Source organism: Euprymna scolopes, chromosome 8, assembly GCF_053919585.1.
Source record: "Euprymna scolopes isolate OS-2025 chromosome 8, ASM5391958v1, whole genome shotgun sequence".
NCBI classification, from domain to species: domain Eukaryota; kingdom Metazoa; phylum Mollusca; class Cephalopoda; order Sepiida; family Sepiolidae; genus Euprymna; species Euprymna scolopes.
Genome location: NC_136489.1, coordinates 42,368,719 through 42,391,689, shown reverse-complemented (window position 1 = coordinate 42,391,689; position 22,971 = coordinate 42,368,719). Strand labels below are relative to the sequence as shown.

The 22,971-nt window shown below is 39.8% G+C and overlaps 1 protein-coding gene across 1 annotated transcript in view; it reads right to left on the bottom strand.

Annotated features, from left to right (window-relative positions):
• LOC145283529 (uncharacterized) overlaps positions 1-22,971 on the bottom strand; it is an 89,125-nt gene that overhangs the window by 17,485 nt on the left and 48,669 nt on the right. Inside the window, exons 5-8 of the mRNA XM_080132395.1 lie at positions 21,930-21,978; positions 18,182-18,985; positions 3,694-8,621; positions 317-427 (exon numbers count right to left, since the gene is read on the bottom strand). Of these exons, the coding sequence (XP_079988521.1) occupies positions 317-427; positions 3,694-8,621; positions 18,182-18,985; positions 21,930-21,978 (5,892 nt within the window). The remainder of the gene's footprint in view (positions 1-316; positions 428-3,693; positions 8,622-18,181; positions 18,986-21,929; positions 21,979-22,971) is intronic.

The window sequence follows — 22,971 nt, the reverse complement described above, 5'->3', positions numbered from 1 at the left end:
TGTGGAGGGAATTCTAGACAAAAAGCTTTTATATAATGCTTCTAAATTTAAAAAGAAAAAACTATTCACGATCTAAATTAAAATTTAATGTAAAATTTTGCTATTGAAGAAAGAAAAGGATAAAATTAGTTCATTTTTGCTTAAAATCTGAAAGATTTCTTTAAAAAAAGAAAAAGAATCAAAATTGTTAAATACAATATTGTTTAATGAGGTCACCGATCAGTAAAATGTGTTTCCATTTTTTAAACATTTTAAAATGTGAAATTTAAAATGTTTGGAAAAAAAAAAAACAAAAAAAAAAACACTTAAAACGAACCTTTGAATTTCTCATCCTTTTCCCAACAAGGATAGTTGATGGAGAGTCAGCATGACCCGTGCTTGGGTAAGACACCAGGGCTTTTTGACGAGGTGTCATTGGATATGCTTTCTGAAATTAGAATTGATAAAAATAAAACGATCATCTGTTTGCTTTTTATTAAGGAAGTGTTGCCTAGAAATAATTGTTTCCACACACACACACATATATATATATATATATATGAGAAAAGTGAGTACCAACAAAAAATTATCACTGGTTTGTCGGAGCCTTTCTTTTTTATCATTGTGGACAGAAAAATTATTTGAATGTATTGTTTAAACCTTTCATGAATTGTCTTAGTTCGTTGTAAAATTCAGAGTCACATCTACATGTACAGTTTACTAAAGAGGTTATATACATATATATTTATGTTGACTGCAGAGAAACATGAAGATAAACAATCATGACTGAGATGTGCCTGTGACAAAGAGATGATAGCCATGCACAAAAGCGAATATGGAATTGCCCAATTAAAAAAAAGAAAAAAAAGACTCATCTTTAATATTTGTATAGTAATACCATAAAAATTAATTTTTCTACAACTTTTGTGTCAGACTGTAGAAGGCTTTCAATATATCAAGCACTACCTGCCTAGCTCTGCCTAGCTTATCCTGTGTATGATATATTCAATTAGATCTGATGCTCCCAGGAAAGTTATATCTGGACAGTGTAAGGAAATGTGTACAGAAAAGGAGACTGATGGTATCGCCATATTGCAAAAAAAATGGATGAGAGTTTTTGGGTTAGTAGATGCAAGACAGTTGAAGCAACCAGATCAATTTACGGCAAAGTCAACAAAAAACACAGGAGGAAGAAATATGGATGAACTTGAAACAAGTATAAATAAAACCTTGGTCAAACATAGGTTAGTTTGCAAGCCAAGTTCTAAAAGCCGTCCAACAGATACCAGCATGTAAAACAGATATTAAACCGGATATGAAGAGGATAATTGATCATTTATCAAAATCAAAGTGCAATTGTTAAGTACAAAAGTGAACATTTCATAAGATCTTAAATCAATAACACAAGAGAGCAAATGTCGAATTATTAGGTACATGCAATTTATTGGTGGAAACTGATAGGGATCATGGTTCTAAAAATCAGCTTATAATAATGTTTTGTAAGTTTCAGGTTACTTTTTAATTATGTTTGAAAGATTAAAGCATAAAGTTAATCTCTAACAAGAAAAAATATTTTAGAGATTGACAAAGAAAAAAAAAAACTTATAATGAAAAAGTTTACACGCTGGCTTTGAATACTCAAAAATAAGCTAAATTTGAAAGTTAAATACATATGTTATAAAAATCCCCTGAAAGAAATAGTTTTCTGGAACTATTTCAAAGATAATTGGTAAAGTAAACTCTACAATAGGGAATTATAAAAATAAAATAATAGCTCTGATAAAAATTGCTTAATTAGCTCTTAAAAGCTAGTTTAGTTACAGATCCAGCTTTGCACAATCAAAACTTTGTGCATAGGTTACATAATTGAAACACATTAATTTCTATATTTTTGAAAATTTAAAAAATATTCATTAATTTAGATAATCCTATTTTGTTGTAATAAAAAGAACTTGTTTAATTAGAATATTTAGTTACTTTTACTTGTAATGATAAATTAATCCTATTAAAAGTACATTTTAAGTGTGAAAAAAGTCAATAAAAACACTGCTTAAACTGATAAAAATAAGCTAAAACAATTTATTAAATAGAACACAGCAGGTGGAATGTAAATTATTATTTTTTAAATTTTATTTTAACTTCACTGTTGGCTATCCGGATTTATCTTCTAATACCATTTTTTTTTTTTTTTTGGTGACTCTGGATTTCAATTTTCATAATTTCATTTTCAAGAAAAAAAAAAAAATTTTACACTGATGTTTACACCATCATATGTACAAGGAAAATATATTACATTTGAAATTTTCGGTTATTTATCTATCTATCTATATATATAGATATATATATATATATATAAGCGAAAATGTGTGTATGTATGTATGTTCGCCTTTTGTGTATGCCTTCAAAAGGCTTTTTTAGAGAACCAATCGGTCGCCTCACAACTTAAAACTTTATATCGCGTCTAAATCATAATATCTACGACTTAACGGTGGTCGCCTCTCTATTTAATTTGCCTGACTTTGAAACGTTAAATATTCAACATTTTCGGATTGGCACATGTTACTTTCGTTTTTCGGTATAAAAAAAGCGAAACTCGATTCGAATCACTGGCCCATGGCCAGTGGTCTCTAGAAAGCGATTTAACTTTTGGTCAATGTCGGCTTATCGTCATATCAGACGGTTGCTTTCATTTTGAGAAGAGACACTCTCCTAATAAACAGGGAGCTGGTTTGCCCCAAAGTTAGGTAAAAAACAAACAAACCGGATTGACCTCATTAAAAACTGTCCCGCAGAAAATGTTAATTGCTGAATAGCTATTGCTTACGATCGCCGCATGTGCATTAAGCTTTTCGTATAAAAAAAAAAGAAGCCAACAGACTCGAGGTAAATAAAACACTGTCCCGCACTGAAAGTTCACGTCATTAACTCGTCAAAAATGAGCACCTGCCAGGTCGCACGTTTTTTTTTTTTTTTTTTTCACACTTTACTATTTTCCAACTGCGCGTCAAGGCTTCGTTTTTTTTTTAAAACAACCAACAATTTTTCTTTTCATTTACCCAAAAGCACACACACAGACCTACAAACACCCGGGGCAATGCCGGGTACCCCCCACTAGTCTTATATAAATTGATATTTCGGCCATCTGTTAGTTTTTTCATGTTTTCTGTATTTATTTTTGGAAACGTAACAAATACGTTACTAAATTTGTCAGATTTCAAAATATCAAAGATCTTAACTTATTTTAGAAACGGAAAACATTGCATTAATAAATTCCAAACAAATAAAGTGGCCGCTATGATTGGAAATTAAAACCTTAAAAGAACTTTAGTCTAACATTTTACAAACTGGGCAATTTGGATTATCTAATAGAACTTAAACAAAAGAATTATAACTTGGATGTGATGTAATAGATCAGTAAAATGTTTTTTCTATTATCAATTCTATATTTGAAGACCAAAACAATTTATTTTGCTTTACATGATGCATACGCCTTAAAAGCAATTTAATATGTATGGGAATTTGGGCCCGCAGTATCCAAATTTATGGTTAAAAAAAATTACAGAAAAAGTGAAATGAAAGATTTCCGGGCAACGCTAAAAGGATATAGCTAATATAAATGAAACATATTCAAGTCTGATGTCACTTATTAGAGAAAAGTAAAACATCCAAAGAAAATATTTGAAAAGGTAGAGAAAAAAAGAAAGACATATTTACCTTTTGGAGTGTCTTTTTATCCAGTTGCTGCTTCACAACAGCTTTGATTGGTTTTTTGACGAGAACCACTTTTTTGGAGACACCAAACTTGACAATTTGGGACCACAATGGCTTTTTGGGAGTTTTCTGAATATTATTTTGCTTACTGATAGACTTTTTTTGAGCAGACTTTCGAGATCCCCAAGATTTGGGGGTTTGAAGTTTAACTGAGGGTGTAGGAGTTACTTTAGGTGATGCTTTTGCACTAGACTTCAGTTTCAACACTTTGTTAGTGGATTTTGGGGTTTTTAATGGAGTAACACGAGAAGTCTTCGATTTTGGGGGTGTAACATGGGGAGATGTCTTTGATACCGAGTTGCGGGATGATTTTGACCTTGGCTTTGGAGTAGCGCTGCGGAGAGTCCTCTTCAACGCGGCCTCTGGGATGGCACTGCGGGGAGTCCTGGTTGCAGACTTAGGATATTCCTTTAACGCGTCCTCTTCAGTAACGTTGCGTTGCGTTCTAGTCATTGGCTTATGAGTGGCACTGCCTGGCGTCCTAGTAACACTACGAGGTGTCGCCTTTGACGAAGCTGCTCGATTCGTGCTGCGGGGTGTTTTGGTCAAAAGCTTGGGGGATTCTTTTGACGCAGTTTCTGGGGTAGCACTAGATGGCGTTCTCATCGTCCTATTTGGTGCAGCCTCCGGGGTGGCGCTGCGGGGCGTCCTCTTTGGCGCAGCCTCCGGGGTGGCGCTGCGGGGCGTCCTCTTTGGCGCAGCCTCCGGGGTGGCGCTGCGGGGCGTCCTCTTTGGCGCAGCCTCCGGGGTGGCGCTGCGGGGCATCCTCTTTGGCGCAGCCTCCGGGGTGGCGCTGCGGGGCATCCTCTTTGGCGCAGCCTCCGGGGTGGCGCAGCGGGGTGTTCTTTTTGGCGCAACCTCCGGGGTGGCGCTGCGGGGCGTCCTCTTTGTAGAAATCTCCGGAGTGGCGCTGCGAAGCGTCTTCCTTGTAGCAACCTCCGGGGTGGCGCTGCGAGGCGTCTTCCTTGTAGCAACCTCCGGGGTGGCGCTGTGGGGCGTCTTCCTTGTAGCAACCCCCGGGGTGGAACTGCGGGGCGTCCTTGTTACTGGCTTGGGAGCAATGGCACGAGCTTTAACACTTGACTCAGCTGCTAGAGTAGCGCTGCGGGGTGTCCTAGTCACAAGCTTAGAGGATTCCATTGACACAGCCTCTGGAGTTGCATTGCAGGACGTCCACTTTGGCGCAGCTACTGGGGTGGCACTGTGGGGCGTCTTTTTTGTAGCAGACCCAGGGGTGTCACTGCGAGGCGTCCTCCTTGATGCAGACTGAGGAGTTGCTTTTTGGGGCGTCCTCTTTGTTGTAGACTCTGGGTTGGTACTGCGAGTCGTCTTCCTTGACGCAGACTCTGGGGTAGCACTGCGGGACATCCTATTTGTAGCAGACTCCGGGGTTGCTTTTCGGGGCATCCGCTTTGTAGTAGACTCTGGGGTTTCACTGCGGGGCGTCCTCTTTGACGCAGCCTCCGGGGTGGCACTACGGGGCATTTTCGCCATGGCCTTAGGAGATTCCATGGCATGAGGTGACTCAGCTGCTTTAGTGGCGCTATGGGGTGTCCTAGTCACAAGGTTAGAGGATTCCATTGACGCTGCATCTGGAATTGCACTGCGAGGCGTCCTCTTGGGCACAGACTTCGGGGTGGTACTGTGGAGTGTTCTCATCATTGGCTTAGGAGATTCTTTAAAGGCAGCCTCTGATGTTACACTGCAGCGTGTCCTATTTGACATAGCCTCTGGAGTAACACTGCGTGGTGTTTTCATCATGGGCTTAGCGGATTCCTTTAAGGCTGCCCTTGGGGTGGCACTGCGGGGCGTCCTCTTCGAGGTAGACTTAGGGGTGGCGCTGCGGGACGTCCTCTTCGAGGCAGACTCGGGCGTGGCTCTGAGGGACGTCCTCTTCGAGGAAGACTCGGGCGTGGCGCTGCGGGACGTCCTCTCAGAGGAAGACTCGGGCGTGGCGCTGCGGGACGTCCTCTTCGTGGCAGACTCGGGCGTGGCGCTGCGGGACGTCCTCTTCGTGGCAGACTCGGGGGTGGCACTGCGAGGCGTCCTCTTCGTGGCAGACTCGGGGGTGGCACTGCGAGGCGTCCTCTTCGTGGCAGACTCGGGGGTGGCACTGCGAGGCGTCCTCTTCGTGGCAGACTCGGGGGTGGCACTGCGAGGCGTCCTCTTCGTGGCAGACTCTGGCGTGGCACTGCGAGGCGTCCTCTTCGTGGCAGACTCTGGCGTGGCACTGCGAGGCGTCCTCTTCGTGGCAGACTCTGGCGTGGCACTGCGAGGCGTCCTCTTCGTGGCAGACTCTGGCGTGGCACTGCGAGGCGTCCTCTTCGTGGCAGACTCTGGCGTGGCACTGCGAGGCGTCCTCTTCGTGGCAGACTCTGGCGTGGCACTGCGAGGCGTCCTCTTCGTGGCAGACTCGGGGGTGGCACTGCGAGGCGTACTCTTCGTGGCAGACTCGGGGGTGGCACTGCGGGGCGTCCTCTTCGTGGTAGACTCGGGGGTGGCACTGCGGGGCGTCCTCTTCGTGGCAGACTCGGGGGTGGAACTGCGGGGAGTCCTCTTCGTGGCAGACTCGGGGGTGGCACTGCGGGGAGTCCTCTTCGTGGCAGACTCGGGGGTGGCACTGCGGGGAGTCCTCTTCGTGGCAGACTCGGGGGTGGCACTGCGGGGAGTCCTCTTCGTGGCAGACTCGGGGGTGGCACTGCGGGGCGTCCTCTTCGTGGCAGACTCGGGGGTGGCACTGCGAGGCGTCCTCTTCGGGGCAGACTCGGGGGTGGCACTGCGAGGCGTCCTCTTCGTGGCAGACTCGGGGGTGGCACTGCGAGGCGTCCTCTTCGTGGCAGACTCGGGGGTGGCACTGCGAGGCGTCCTCTTCGTGGCAGACTCTGGGGTGGCACTGCGAGGCGTCCTCTTCGTGGCAGACTCTGGGGTGGCACTGCGAGGTGTACTCTTCGTGGTAGACTCTGGGGTGGCACTGCGAGGCGTACTCTTCGTGGCAGACTCGGGGGTGGCACTGCGAGGCGTCCTCTTCGTGGCGGACTCGGGGGTGGCACTGCGAGACATCCTCTTCGTGGCAGACTCGGGGGTGGCACTGCGAGGCATCCTCTTCGTGGCAGACTCGGGGGTGGCACTGCGAGGCGTCCTCTTCGTGGCACTGCGAGGCGTCCTCTTCGTGGCAGACTCGGGGGTGGCACTGCGAGGCGTCCTCTTCGTGGTAGACTCTGGCGTGGCACTGCGAGGCGTCCTCTTCGTGGCAGACTCGGGGGTGGCACTGCGAGGCGTCCTCTTCGTGGCCGACTCGGGGGTGGCACTGCGGGGCGTCCTCTTCGTGGCCGACTCGGGGGTTGCACTGCGGGGCGTCCTCTTCGTGGTAGACTCGGGGGTGGCACTGCGGGACGTCCTCTTCGTGGCAGACTCGGGGGTGGTACTGCGGGGCGTCCTCTTAGTGGAAGACTCTGGGGTGGCACTGCGGGACGTCCTCTTAGTGGAAGACTCTGGGGTGGCACTGCGGGACGTCCTCTTCAAGGCAGACTCGGGGGTGGCACTGCGGGGAGTCCTCTTCAAGGCAGACTCGGGGGTGGCACTGCGGGGCGTCCTAGTTATTTGTTTAGGCGATTCTATTGACGTAGCTTCTGTATATGCATTGCGTGGCTCCCTCTTTGACACAGCATCTGGAGTAGCCCTGAGAGGCGTTCTTGTCACAGGTCTAGGAGATTTCTTTGACACACCCACTGGAGTGGCACTGCGGGGCGTCCTCTTTGTTGCAGCCTGTGGTACAGTATTTGAAGAATACGTAGCCTTTGAAGAAGCTTCGGGTGTAGACTTACTAGCATTCAAAGACACTCTAGGTGTAAACTTTCCAGTGTATTTTGGGGACGGTTTCTTTAAAATTAATTTAGGCGTGTTTTGAGAAGTGACTTTCAGAGTTTGTTTCATTAAAACTAGGCGAGGACCTGACTTGGGCGTGGCCTTGGGGGAAGTCTTGGACGCGGACTTGGGCGTGGCCTTGGGGGAAGTCTTGGACGCGGACTTGGGCGTGGCCTTGGGGGAAGTCTTGGACGCGGACTTTGGCGTGGCCTTGGGGGAAGTCTTGGACGCGGACTTGGGCGTGGCCTTGGGGGAAGTCTTGGACGCGGACTTGGGCGTGGCCTTGGGGGAAGTCTTGGACGCGGACTTGGGCGTGGCCTTGGGGGAAGTCTTGGACGCGGACTTGGGGGAAGTCTTGGGGGAAGTCTTGGACGCGGACTTGGGGGAAGTCTTGGACGCGGACTTGGGGGACGTCTTGGACGCGGACTTGGGGGACGTCTTGGACGCGGACTTGGGCGTGGCCTTGGGGGATGTCTTGGACGCGGACTTGGGGGACGTCTTGGACGCGGACTTGGGCGTGGCCTTGGGGGAAGTCTTGGACGCGGACTTGGGCGTGGCCTTGGGGGAAGTCTTGGACGCGGACTTGGGCGTGGCCTTGGGGGAAGTCTTGGACGCGGACTTGGGCGTGGCCTTGGGGGAAGTCTTGGACGCGGACTTGGGCGTGGCCTTGGGGGAAGTCTTGGACGCGGACTTGGGCGTGGCCTTGGGGGAAGTCTTGGACGCGGACTTGGGCGTGGCTTTAGAAGATTTAGGTGAAGACATTTCTAATGTAACATCTAATTCTTTAGAATACGCTATAGAATTTCTCTTTAGCAATGGCCTTTGACTAGCAGTGCCACCTCTGGAAGGTGTCGCACCTTTTCTAACAGGTGTTGCAGGAGGTAAAGTTCGATCAAATTGCTCTGGACTAAGTTGTGGTCCAAAAGATACTCTTTTACGTTTAGCACTTGGCATATGTAATCCAGTTGAGAACTTTCTTTTTCGACTTCCGGAGTCTTTTTTAGAATCTGTAATTAAATAAATTAATAGAAAATTTCAGAAATAAAATAAAAATTGAATGACAAGGCAGTTAATTCACTTTCATGGTTAGAAATTGCTTGAAAATATTAAGTTTAAAAATACATCTGACGTTTCAAAATTTGTGAATTATAAAACAGACTAAAACTAATAGGAGTTAACTCCATTCATTACACATTGCTTTTACTTGTAGCGGAATTAACCTAGCTTTAATGGTGCTAACCATCACAACAACCATTTCATGACTTGCATAACTAGCAATCCAGTCAGTGGTGATTGTAGATTATCTGCTTAATTGGAATACATCACCTAGCTAAGACAAAAACCGTATCTCTAATGATTTTGGAAACAGGATATCTGTAGTTTGTTCAATTAGACAAGACGGCATTTTAAATGGTTATATTTAATATAATTTTTCTCATCGAATTTATTTTCATACTAACAAGGTTACCTATCATAGCTCATATCCATCTCTCCATATTTGTCCAGCCCATTCATTTTATACCCACACAAAGAAAATAACATTGAGAGGGGGGGGGGGGAGGTTTACTTCCCTTTACATAACATTAAAATATGCTTGTAAATTTTGATTATAATAGTAAATGGTATAAATGGCTATTTAAGCCCCCAAAAGAATTTTTTTTTAATTTCAGATGCTGTACAACCAAGATTACGCCAATTAAAATAAACAAAAAATAATTATCAATTTTGTGCATGTTTTCCAAGTTTTAGTTTTAATAGATAGCTATAATTATTTTATTAAATGGAAGTACTTACTTGCTCTTTACAGACTTACTTTCCTTTAAAAAAAAATCTCCGACCAGTTAGGGTGTTACGGATCATGTTTTGATCTCAACTAGCTAGACCGATGAGAGTGAGAGAGAAAGGCAGATAGAATAAACTGCTTTAGAACACGCTTTTAGATGCACAAAAGAATTTTTTTTTTCTGATTAATTTCACATTTACAATTCCCCCATCAAAGAAAGAGTTTTAAGTTTTGTTGGTCTTTTCTTTCCTCGGAAGTAAAAAGTCCACCCTCGTGTTATTAAGCTCACACTAGCAGTTATTGCACGTAGAATTCTTTAGTTTCATTTTTTTATATTAAGCTAGAAAGGCACACAGGCACTAAATTGTAAGTTGAAAAAGTGTTGGCAAGTAAAAGAATCTTAAACTTGAAAATATAAAATAAACTGCTTTAGAACAAGTTTTTAGATGCAAAAAAAACAAACAAAAAAAAAAAAAATACTGATCAGGGATTTTTAAATTAAAATTAATCTATATGAAATTTGATAAAATTAATCTATATGAAATTTGATAATTTTTGAGCCCTATGTACTGTTTATAACAGTATGTGCATATATATATATATATATACACACACACACAGGGTGACAAAAAAAAAAAAAACGGGCCCCAACTCTAATTAGGCCCCATTTCTTAGTATTTTGTCCGAATGGAATGAAACTTTGGTCATAACTAGTTTATTATATTCAAAACATCACATCAAAACACTAGGGTCTTTGGCCTTTTTTTCTGCGTTGACTGTAAAACGCTCACAAAAACAATTGAATGTTCTGTTTTTTTGTTTTTTTTTGGGGGGGGGGTCACCCTGTGTGTGTGTGTGTATGTATATATATATATATATATATATATTAAAAAGTTTGACTTATGTCCTGGTAACCTACATCTAAAATTTCAAGTGTTTAGACCACAAATTGGCAGAGGAGTTTGGTAGAATCTGCAAAGGTCAACTTTGACCGATTGGCAGTCAAATTTTCGCCCAAAAACTAATTAAAAAGCTTGCTGCATGTCTGAATACCCTTTTTGTAAAATTTCAAATGTTTAGAACCAAAATTGGCTGAATAGTTCACTAGAGACAGCAAAGGTCAAATCTTTTGAACTTTGACCCCTTGGCAGCCAAATTTTCAACCAAAAATCTGATTAAAAAGCTTGCCCTATGTCTGAATACACTTTAACTTTCAAATGTGTAGACCAAACATTGGCTGAGTAATTTGGTAGAGACAGCAGAGGTCAATTTAAAAAATATTTTTGACCTCTTAACATTTATTGTTATGGACTCAATCAAATTAAAAAGTTTAATCCATTTCCAAGCAACCTACATGTAAAATTTCAAATGTTTAGACCCAAAATTTGCAGCGGAGTTTAGTAGAGTTTTCAAAGGTTAACTCGAACTTTGACCACTTGACAGCCAAATTTCTGGCAGAAAACCAATCAAAAAGATTCTCCCAAATCGTATTGAGATTTGGGAGAATCTTTTTAATTGGTTTTTCTTATGTCAAATCTCAAGTCTGTACATTGAAAATTTACAGTAGTGAAATCTAGTAGCTAGAGAAATCTGTACACAGACAATTTCACGTTTATAGACATTGATTTTCAATTTCAAGATACTTTTACTTGCCGACACATATCAGGGTTTGCAGAGATTTTCAATGTCCATCTTCAAAGACTTTTCACCTTCTCAAGAAAAAATTTAAGTTCCAAAACAAAATTTGATAAACGATATAATAAACCTAAAAACTTGTGGAATACTTTACACTACATTTGTTTTGTCTTTTGAATTCTACATCAGTTACATCATAAACTATATGATTAATAGGGCAGGTTGTGTTATAAAGCTCTTGTATTGACAGGACTAGAAATAATAATAATAATACAATGAAAATTCAGAAGAATGTATTTATTTCTATTTAATATTTAAAAAATATTAAAGTAGTATTTATTTTGATTTCATTTTTAATATTCCAACAAATATTTACTGGACGTATGGAACACGTAAGGGTGCCTGCATGTGAAATTTTTTGTGGTAGGATGTGCGCAATGTCCAACCACACATCTCCTGAGTCGACCTTGTTAAATATCAATGGCAAGTGAAGTGTATGTACAGGACGACTGGAAACAAATGCAGAAATAAGCGGAGAGCACATACAGCACCTAGAATTCCCAAATGGTCACCCATCTGGTACTAACCACACTCAACGTTGCTTAACTTTGCTGATCTGACAAGCACCGGTGTGTCAACACGATTATGCCATCTAAGGTGTGCCAACACGATTATGCCATCTAAGGTGTGTCAACACGATTATGCCATAAAAGGCAAAATGGGCGTGCACATTTGTGTATATCCAAGAAAGACTATTTTTTTTTCCACCAGGTTATTATTTTGGAGAACTTTTTTTATATTCCCTAGATTATAATATCTCAGATTCGAAAACTGACATTGTCTCGTTCTTTATTTTGATAGAGTTTTATAGAAAAGAAAAAAAATTGCTAGTTTCCAGTGTTTGTTTGTCTTTCTCATAAAAAGCGAATGCACACTGCCTGGCTTTCTGGGCCAGCATGTCTTGAAAGAAATCAGCTTTGTGTGTGTGTGTGTGTGGGGGGGGCCTTGATATCACACAATTGCTATTCATTTGGACACTGCCAGAATTCCCCATTCCCCCCCCCCTTTTTTTAAAGGAGTTGGTTTTCTCCAACATCGTGAGGAAACAAGTACGGGACAGAAAGTTGAAAGCTTAACTGGCATACAGCCAGACGTTCATTTCTGCACCTGCGTGATTCCTAACTTAATTACCAACTCATTCATTTCTTTTCCATCGCTAAATTTAAACACTTTACACTTCCGTTTGCATCATAGTGCAGCGGTAAACTCTCAGGTTTTCTTTCACTATTTTTTCCACCTTCACAGTGCAGGTTCGAGCCTGCCTGACTGACTACCAGCACTTTTTTCTTTTTTTCACACACCTACAAACACTCGGGCACCCCCCACCAGCCTATAATATAAAAGGCAAAATGAGTGCACGTTTGTGTATGTCCACAAAAGGCTTTCTTTGTTGGGTTTCTCGACAAGGTTACATTTATGAAGAAGTTTCCTTGTACTTCCTAGATCGTAATATCTCAGATTGGTGAACAAACATTGTCTCTTTATTAGATAGAGTTTTAAAAACAATCCTTGGTTTCCAGTGTTTGTTTGTCTTTCTTGTATAAATAAAGCAAAACTGATCAAAGCAAACGCATCTGCCTGGCCTTCCGGGCTAGGATGTCTTGAAGGCAATTAGCTTTGATCAAGCTTAACTGGCCTACAGCCAAACTCAAGTGCGTGATTTCATTTCGCTATCCGCTATAGTTGACATCACTAAATTTCAACGCTTTACACTTCTGCCTTCGCATGGCGGGTTCAAACTTGCCTGCCACTTTCTTTTTTCACACACCTCCAAACACCCGGGCAACACCAGACACGCAGGCTAGTATACTATGTACAGCAATAAATGCCACATAATCATGCTAACACATTGGTCATTGCAAAGTCTACAAAAACTGTAAAAAAAGAAAATAAATGTTGTCATCTCGATCATCAACCAGGATACACACAGCTGAGGGCCTATTCCCATGAAACTTCCTTCTACAGAGTGAAGACTTAACTAAAAATTTTAATAAGCCAGTGACACAATTCATGTTATATAGGATACTAGCCTGGATGCCCAGCGTTGCCCGGGTGTTTGGAGGTGTGTGTTGAGCGAAAAAAAATTTTAAAAAGTGACGTCTTTGCTATTACGCCCATCGCCAAAACGGAAGTAACTTATGTTTAAATTAAGGCCAGTCAATCGAAAAGAGCGGATGACTTTCAAAAATATTGGTGAAAAAAAAAAGAAAAAAAAAAGCGACCTTTCTTGTAGAAAAGTGCCCAGTTAAGGGTGAAGGAATTAATGTTTTTGTACCTAATTTTTCATATTTGTCATCTGAAGGGTCGATTCACAATGATATCGATTTCATGAAAATCTGTCACCTCTGTTGAAAGTTTTAGGCAGACATACTTAGACAGGTGAGATTTATATTATAGACTAGTGGGGGTACCCGGCGTTGCCCAGGTGTTTGGAGGTGTGTGTTGAGCACAAAAAAAGTGTTAGTAGGCACGCAGGTTCGAACCCGTGATGCGAAGACGAAAAGGAAAGTGAAAGAAAATGTGAAGTTTTACTGCTACGGTACGAAACCACAGGAAGTGGAAAGCGTTCAAATTTAACAATGTCAATCAAAAAGTTGATTTGCTAAGTGAATTTAGAAATGAACATTGGCTGAAGGCCAGTTCAACTATTTGTTTCCTCACGATGTTGGGGAAAAACCAGCTCCCCACCTAAAAGGGGGAGTTCTCCAAATGAATAGTAATTGTTTGATATGAAGGATTTTCCCCACATTGATGAAAGCTAATTGCTTTTCTGGAGGTCCAGGCCAAGAAGGCTGCCGACTAACGTTCACTGCTATCAGTTTGGCTTTTATACGAAAAACACAAACAAACACGCAGGAGGATGGAATAGTGTGAATTTTATAAAAGTCAACCAAAATAAATCTAGATGCGATGTCCCTTCGCAAATCGTAGATATTATGAACAAACACACGGAGGAGACTAAGAAATAGCGTAAAAATAGCATGCAAAAGTCGCTCAAGTAAAAGATAACACGACTTACTTTTCTAAATCTAGGGAGTATATATAAAAAGTTGTAAGAATTAGTGACCCCTCCCCCCGAAAAAAGCCTTTGCCAGACATACAAAAAATGTGCACATACTAACACACATTTTTGCTTTTATAGATAAGTAACAGACACTGAAGACTTCGACTATCCTCATTGACAGCGGACAACTTCAAGGTCCTGATTTTAATTCAAGGTTTAGTGTTGACCAAGGATGTCCCACTCTGATGCCGGACACTAAACAGATTGGAAAAGGAACCAACTATAACCCTTTAGCAATTGGCTGAGGAATGGCAAAGAATCATCTCGAAGATGCAAGACTCCAAAACTATAGAAGAGACAGGTGTAGCACACATTAGAAGGGTACAAAGTAACAAAAAATCTCTCCAAACAGTCAAGTAAAAGCCAAACATGTTCCTCTGGAAAAATCCCAAAAGAAGCCAGAGTTACCTCGTTACCCATGCCAAGATGGGGAGAATTCCACTGGCAGAAGAATTGTCTATATCTGTCCCGGAAATGTAATTGGTGCAGACAAGGGACACAAAGTCTCACATTGCAGAGCAAAAACACCCTGCAGGAGCTACGTATTAATAACAAGGACTCAAGTGGAACACGAAAATGTATGAAAGTATGTGACGGTAAAAATTGGGGACAAAAATGTTAGACTTCAACTTGACCGTGGTAAGGATTTGTTCATCATAAACCACCATACTTGGTGCAAATCGGAAAATCAAACGAGCAACTTTCTTGGTTCTCTTCATAACTGGAGAAAGAATAAGATTTGAAGGTGAGGTTACCACTAACGTAATGTTGAAGAGAAAAACATTGAATCTCAAGATGTTAATATTAAAACACACTAATAACCTGTTGGGGACAGACTGGATTAAAAAATTTGAACTCTGGGACTCATTCATTAGCAATTTTTGTCAAAAGGTGGACAAACTTACAGCCAAAGCTGAAAAACTAAAGAAAGACCTGAAGGAGTCTTTCCCCAATGTTTTTTCAGACAAACTAGGCTGCTGTAAAAAAAAAAAAAAAAAAAAAAAAAAAAAAAAAAAAAAAAAAAAAATGGAGATTCCCATTGAGAAAAAAACTTTTGTGCATTACCACTCACAAGGGACTATTTAAGTTCAATAGGTTAGCTTTCAAGATAAAAGTCACACCAGCTATCTTTCAATAGATAATCGACACCATGTTGAGCGTCCTTGATTTTTCCCATCGGATACCTGGACGATATTCTAATGAAAAGAAAATCTATAGAGCAACATAGAAAACACGTTTTTCAGGTGTTTGAAAAGATAAACGAGTACGGCTTCACACTTAGAGACACCAACTGTGAATTTTTCATCCATTAAATAAAATACCTAAGGCAGATAATAGATACGAATGGTAGATGGTCCGATCTAAAAAAAAAAAAAAAAGTCCATAGCAATAAAAAATATGCCGAGTCACAGAAATAACATCATTAAATTTGTTAGGCTTAGCTAATTACTATCAAGCCTTCATTTCTAATATGCACACATTGTGCGCACCTTTAAATGAACTACTTAAGGACTACTTTAGAACTGGACCATGGAATGCAAGATGGCGTTCAAAAACCTAAAAGAGGTGCTCACATGAAAACTATTATAACCCACTACGAAACAGCACATGCATCAAAAACCCTACTACCTGTGAATAGGAATTATTCCAAGATAGAGAAAGAATCCTTAAGGATCATTTTCGCAATAAGATTACATCATCAACGGTCTGTTCCTCATCTAGCATCAATTGAAATGGATGGCTCTCATCTTGAAGGCTTCATGTTTTGACAAGCTCCTGGGTTTGACCTTTACTCCTGATCTGAAATGGAACACATATCAGGTCTGTTGCCCGGGCCGCTGGGAAAATGGTGGGATCCTTCTATCGCTCCAGAAGATATCTCACTACTGATGCAATTCTCTACCTGCATAAAAGCCAAATACGTCCAAAGATGGAATACTGCTGCCACATCTGGGCTGGAGCTTCTAAAAACAGCCTATCCTGCCTTGACAAAGTACAAAATAGACTTCATGGCTTAGTGGGGCATGACCTTTTCTTATCCCTGCAACCTCTCTCCCACAGAAGAGACAATGCGAGCTTGTATTTGTTTTATCGTTATTTCCATGGCAAGTGCTCGTCAATCTTTCACGATAAACACCCGTCTAGCTGAATCCACTGTGAAAAATTTCCCCCACTCTATATCTGTGCCTAAATCAAAATGTAGATGCTATGAACAAAGCTTCTTTCTGAGGAGTGCATGCCTGCGGAATTCTCTTCAGTTTGCCTGTTCCCCCATCTGGCTACAACTTGGATATCTTCAAGTTCAACATAAACAAATTCCTGATTAATTGCCCCCTTAAGTAAGACACTTTATCAAATCTCCAATACCAACTATTACTACGATATTATCCCATTGATTATTGTACACACAATAATCCTTATCCTCGAGTGGCTTCCGGGCCTTGATAAGTAGTGATCCCTCATGTAAAAAAAAAAAAAAAATTCTTCAGGGACGACATTTTAAACTTCAAACAGACAAGCCGCTGATCTCTATCTTTGGCTTGAAGACAGGGTGCCTACACGTACTGCAGACAGGCTCCAAAGAAAAAAGTTAGGACACGCAGACGGGCTATCCAGGTTAATACCAAGGAATGGTGAACCACTTGAAGACTCAGTGATCGCATCACTACAATCAGAGAGAGATTATAGTTCAATACTATGCAATACTGAAAGAACTTCCCCTTACTCTGGAAAGAAGCCGAAAGCGACGATTTTATAAGAGAAACCAAGGAAAAACTGCAGATTAATGAACAAGTAGTAGAGGTTTTCTCAACATGCAACCAGGTATTATATTGGAAGAGAGTTGTTCCAGTGAACCCCCAAAAGAAAATCTTAAAAGAATTTTCACACCAGATACTCTGGCACCATGAGAATGAAAGTTTAATGCATTCATATATGTACTAGAAAAACATGGACAAGGATATTGAAGGTGAAAGCATGCAGAGAATGTGCACTAGCTGCTAAAGCATCACCAATTCAATTGAGCTTATGGCCCATGGATACACGGAACCACTTGATAGACAGTACTAACTCATAGTAGTGGACAGCTTCTCTAAGTGGCCTGAAGTCTTTAGGTGCAAAAGCCTAACTATTGACTTCACTATAAAAACTCTTCATGAGTTATTCACACAGTTCGGAGCGGTCGACTTTAATTTCAAATAACGGCACTCAGTTTACATCCGGGAACATTAAAGAGTTCATGGAGGATTTCCAAGTGGACCGCATCACAACTCCGACATACCATGCCAGGTCAAACAGACAGGCTTAAAGATTTGTGGACACCTTGAAGAAGGCAAAGGATACTATCCGAAAGTGTTGCAACACAATTTCTTCAGGTGTACCGCATGACACCTAACGAGAATACACCATCCAAGAGATCTTTGGCAGAAGTTATGTTTGCGAAAAAAATACAGCCAGTCATTATCAAAACAGGTAAAATCCACAAAGACAACTGTTTCCGAGAAGAATTACATGCTGGGAGAAAAAATATTCTTCCAGATTCACAAAGATAATACTTTCTGGGACCAGGGAACAATCAAGAACAGAATCAGCCATATGGTCTAAATGGTGGAAGGATCACATTCCATGCAAAAGAAACACTTGAACCAGATACGCAAATGCACTTCGAATGAGTTAAGTGAAACTTCGCCAGAAGAGACATTGAACCTACTGTGTGACACATTCGACCTGAGACCCCCTTAAACTAGTACTGAAATATGTCATTCTGCCAGAAAAAGACAACTGAACTGACAGACCCCTTTGGAGGTCAACTGAAGGAAGCAAAACTATATTTCGGGGAAATAAATAGGGGGGGGGGGGCACATTTCTGCTGTCAAGCAGAGAGCACACTTGTAGTTTAACCACTCATAGTGAACACAGGACTCTTTCACCTTAATATTGTGACCCCCTAAACAGGATCAAAACAATTGTTGTATATTTATTTTTTCACCCTTTTTGTTTTGTTAAATAATGTTATGCTTTCTTACCTGTAAAACCTCTACCATTGAGCATAGGTGACAAGGCTCTGCCAATCAACTCAGCGCCTTTTGGGCTTTCAGATCGTGGACTCTTTTTAACAGAATCTGGAGTTTTATTTTTTTTTCCTGTCGACAGCGACAAATTAGGAGATGTTTTATTCGTATTTTCTTTTAGTACATTCTCATCAGTTTCTTTGAGAGATTCTTTGCTCTTCTTTGATACAATCGGAGTCAAAGTTTTGAAATTGATCTTTTTCGGCGAATCTGACTGGGATTTTTGCAGTGACGCACCTGACGATGGCGATCTAAGCCGAGAAGTTGGTGGGGTCTTCACGACATCAGAATTTTTGGAATTACGAGAATTCAAATCTTTTGAAACCTCATCACCATTCATCATGATAGATGTAGACTTACGTCGTGTTGGAGATTTAGAAGTTGAACTCTTAGGAGATGGCGAACGACTTTTACTTTTTGGGGTTGCCGATTCAAGTTCAACTTTGTTTGAATCTTTAGACGTGACCAGTACTTTTGGTGAACTTTTTGGACTTTCTGGTGATGCTTTTCTGTTTGACGGGCTGCGGTTATTTTCAACAAGCTGATTTCGATTTAACTTTGCTGAACTGGGAGTAGTTGATCGACTCTGACGTTCTCTTGTGGGTGAAGTTTTGACTGGAGACTTTTTCTTGCCACTGTCCAATGAACTTAATTCACTTAAAGGTGTGCGTCCACCAGACAAACTTCGCCGCCGTGGAGACAAGTTGTTTGTAACGGGTTCCATCAACATGTCTTCAACTTCTCCATTAACTTGCTTGGCTGAAAAAAGAAAACATCACATAGTAATAAATTTAATATTTTTATGTGTTTTGGATGGTTTTCTTCATCTTGGTTGCTGCCATAATTGCATGTTGTTCCTTCCAGTTTTCTCGAAGTTCCTTTTGTCATAGTCTGTAAACTTATGGGAATTTAATCAATGGGGGTGGAGAGGGGAGAAGGAATAATTAACAAGTATCTGACAAAAGCTGAAAAGTACAATTGATAAAGCAAACAGTAGAAACAATCAACTGTCAGAAACATCAAATATTGAAACAGAATTAAAAGTTCATTTTGGTAAAATGAATTAAAAAATAAATGGCCAAAAAACATGATAATGACCCCCCCCCCAAACACAAGATTTTATTCCATTTTTTTTTTTTTTTTTTTTTTTTTTTTTTTTGGGTTTTAATTTTTTAAGTCCGTTAAACAAACAAAAAAATTGCCATGGAAGATAAATTCTGTGCACTTTTTTTTTCAAGGTTAGAGGATGTGGCATTCTATAAAGAAAAAAAAAAGAAAAGAAAAAAAGCACATGCACAAAGATTGGAAAATAAAAATCACTAAAATCAATTCAAAACAAGAATATGAAAAGTCTGAGGATTTTGAAAAGAAAATATCCTTAAAAGAGATTTTCTTGAATTCCTGAAATATCAAAAACAGTATTTTGTCAGCACATTGGCATTAAATAGGCAACTTGTTTAAACTTGAGAATTTGCTGAAATTAAAGGCCATTCGATACTCCCACCCCATGCAAGTATAACTATACTTTAATGTAATAATTTAAAAAACAAAAGATGCTTTTTTTCGTCGGCCTTCTCGGTAGGCTCACTCCTTAAAACTTTTTATATGCTGTCTAAATTATAATATCTACGACTTAACAGGGATCGTGGCTTTCTTTAATTTGCCCGACTTTTATGTGCTATTTTCAAGATATTTTTCGATCAGCGTGTCTTCGTTACGCTTTTCAGTATAAAAAAAAGCGAATGATGGGGCGAGGGAAACAGAAACTGGTTTGCAGCGCAAAACAAGGTCAAACATCACGCGACTTAACTTTCTCGCACATGTCAATTTCACTTTAAACGTTAACTTACGGCACTTATCACTTCCTCTCCCACTCATGGCCAAGATGGTTAGATCTCAGGGGTTTTTTTCCCATTTCGTTTCCACCTTCACATCATGGCTTCAGGGTTCCAGCCTACCTTCCTACTAAAACTTTTTTTCTTTTACACCTCCAAACACCCGACCAACTTTTGTTTTATTTTTTAAAAAACAGGTTTGTTTTTATCTACCCCCCTCCAAGAACCAGGGCGACGCCAGATACCCCCACTAGTAGAATATAAAAACGAAATGGCTTATTTGCCCTAAAATGCTAGAAAAGCTGGGTAATAGATCATTTTAGGTTTAATTCTTATGTGACATTCCCTCAACTAAATAAAAAAAAAAAAAAATAAAAAAAATACTTTCAGTATAGAAAGTATCAACTAATATTTTTTTTGCTTTTAAATTAGTTTTCTAAAAGAACATTTAAATTTTTTTGTGTGTATAAGTTTCACCTATTAATGTTTAGTCAAGAGAGCAAGAACAAAACATTTAAAACCATAGCTATTAGCAAGAGAAAGACAGTCTATGGAGAGGGAGAAGTAATTCTTTAATGGAATTAGTTTTCTTTTCTCAATTCATAATGAATCATTTAAAGTATGATGAAATTAACTTTTCAAGAAAAAAAAAGAAAAAAAAAAAAAAAAAAGAGAAAAATAATTGAATCAAAGCAAAGATAAAGAAAAAAAAAATAATCTCATATTTTCCAAATTAAAATCATGTAATGGGTCTATCAAAATTGGAATAATTCTAAACAGGGTTTCGGTAATATTGTTGTAATTTTCATAAGGTCGCACAAAAATAGTGCAAAACTCGTCTATTTATATGGCTATGATAACTGGGTTATAAGCACTAGTTTTATGATGTAATACAGGATGGAACGGCAAAATTGTCGCCATAGAAAAGACATGATTCCATTTCCATTTGATGAAAACCGATTTTCTTTTTCTTTTAGTACAGACCATCAACTAGTTGGCCAGTTATGTACAAATCCCAAGAATGATAGGAGCCTTCTATCATGTTTGAAAGTGACACAATGTTTAATGAGTGAGATCAGAGATGCGCCACTATACAACTCTACCGATCCAAGTTATAACTACAGGACCATTGCCAGCACCCTCAAAATGCATCGCTGGATTGCCATGGTAATGAAAATAAAGTTTGCAGCCACGGTTATGGCTTTTAGTGTGGTTTCAAGTGAGGGCCACATCATGCCACCTCATATCTTTGAAGTTGGCATGAAAGTCAACATCTAAATAGACCTGGATGTGCTGAAGAGTGTAGTGATCTCCCGGTGCAATCAGGTGGCTGCTAGCAAATCCTGGGTGTGGCAGCAGGACTGCGCCAGCCCACAAGTCAAAAGAGACATAGGCTTGGCTTCAAAAGTAGTGCTACAATTATGTACTCTTCTCTCACTGCCCCCCGCCACTCCTCGTCCCTCAACCCGCTGGACTACTTTGATCATATAGCGAAAACATCATCAACATGACCTCCCACAATACTATAGCCAACCTGATCGCTACCATCTGTCAAGTACTCGCCAAGCTCCTGCCAGCGCTTGTAGAAAAGGCATGGCTCTGGACCCGTATCGAGGTGGTGACTGAGGTTGAAGGCGGCTACACTGAATAGATGTCATCTCTACTACATAATCAAGTTACCCGAATTGATTTTTTTCAATAAAAGTTCTAAAATAAAGCGGCAGCGTTATTTTCTTTAGGGCAACAATTTTATCGTTCCATCTTGTATAGAATTTATAACTTAAAAAAAACCTACAGGTGTTTATACAATAAAACATTCCACATTTAATCAACAAAATACGAAATTTTCAAACTTAAGTTTTACTCACCAGCCATTTTCTTGGGTGATGGCGTTTTGCTTGTGGTTGGAGGTTTGGTCTGCAAGAAATGAAAACAACTCAAATATTTTTATTCAAAAACAGAAGCATTATTCATAATTAGCAAAGTCTTTAATTTTTTAAATGGACGAGGGTCATACACTGGAAGAAAGTAACGAAGAAACATATTTGGAGAATTTCTTACAATTTACTTTTTTATCACAAATAATTTTTAAATTTCTATTACAAATTATTTAAAGAAATAAGACATTAATTGATTCTTGTCCAGAATTCACCTGTATTACAAAAAAAAGAAAAGAAAAAAAAGAAAAATATGTACGTACCCATGATGAAACAAAAACATATTCCAAAAATCATATCAATTAAGTAGTTTTGATTTTATAATCATTTTTACGAGATTAATTCATAGGCATTACAATATAAATCTCATAAGTTTTAATCATTGAGCTGTTTACCTATGTTGTAGGTGTGTTTTCGTTTTTGTTTTTTTTTGTTAATTTTCTTTTTAAGATTTTCAAAATGGACAAAACAGACGTTCTTTGATTACTAATAAAATTTGATTCTTTTTTTTTTTTTTTTTTTTTTAATTTAAAAATAAAACTAACCAATCAATTTATGTGATTTAGGAATATATTTTCATTTAATCACGGATACATGTATTATATAGTTTTCTTTATTTTTGTTAAAAAAAACAAAAAAGGGTTGAATTCTAGACGAGAACCCATTACTTTTCAAATTTTATCTAACTTCATAATCAAATTTAACATTAAATCACTTTTGTTTAGTTTGCTATTTCTACAAATGTTTATGTTTTTTATAAAAGAACTTTCCTCCAAATTTATATTAAACTGAGTTTAAGAGTTATATCAGTTTGTACAAATTTTCAATGTCCATATTCAAGACCTTCTCCAGACAAAATTGAAGTTTTCAAAACCAAATTTGATGTATGATATAATAAACTCAAAACACTTAATAATTGACAACAGGAAAAGGCCTTTTCATTTACATATAAAACAATATGCCTGTCGACAAT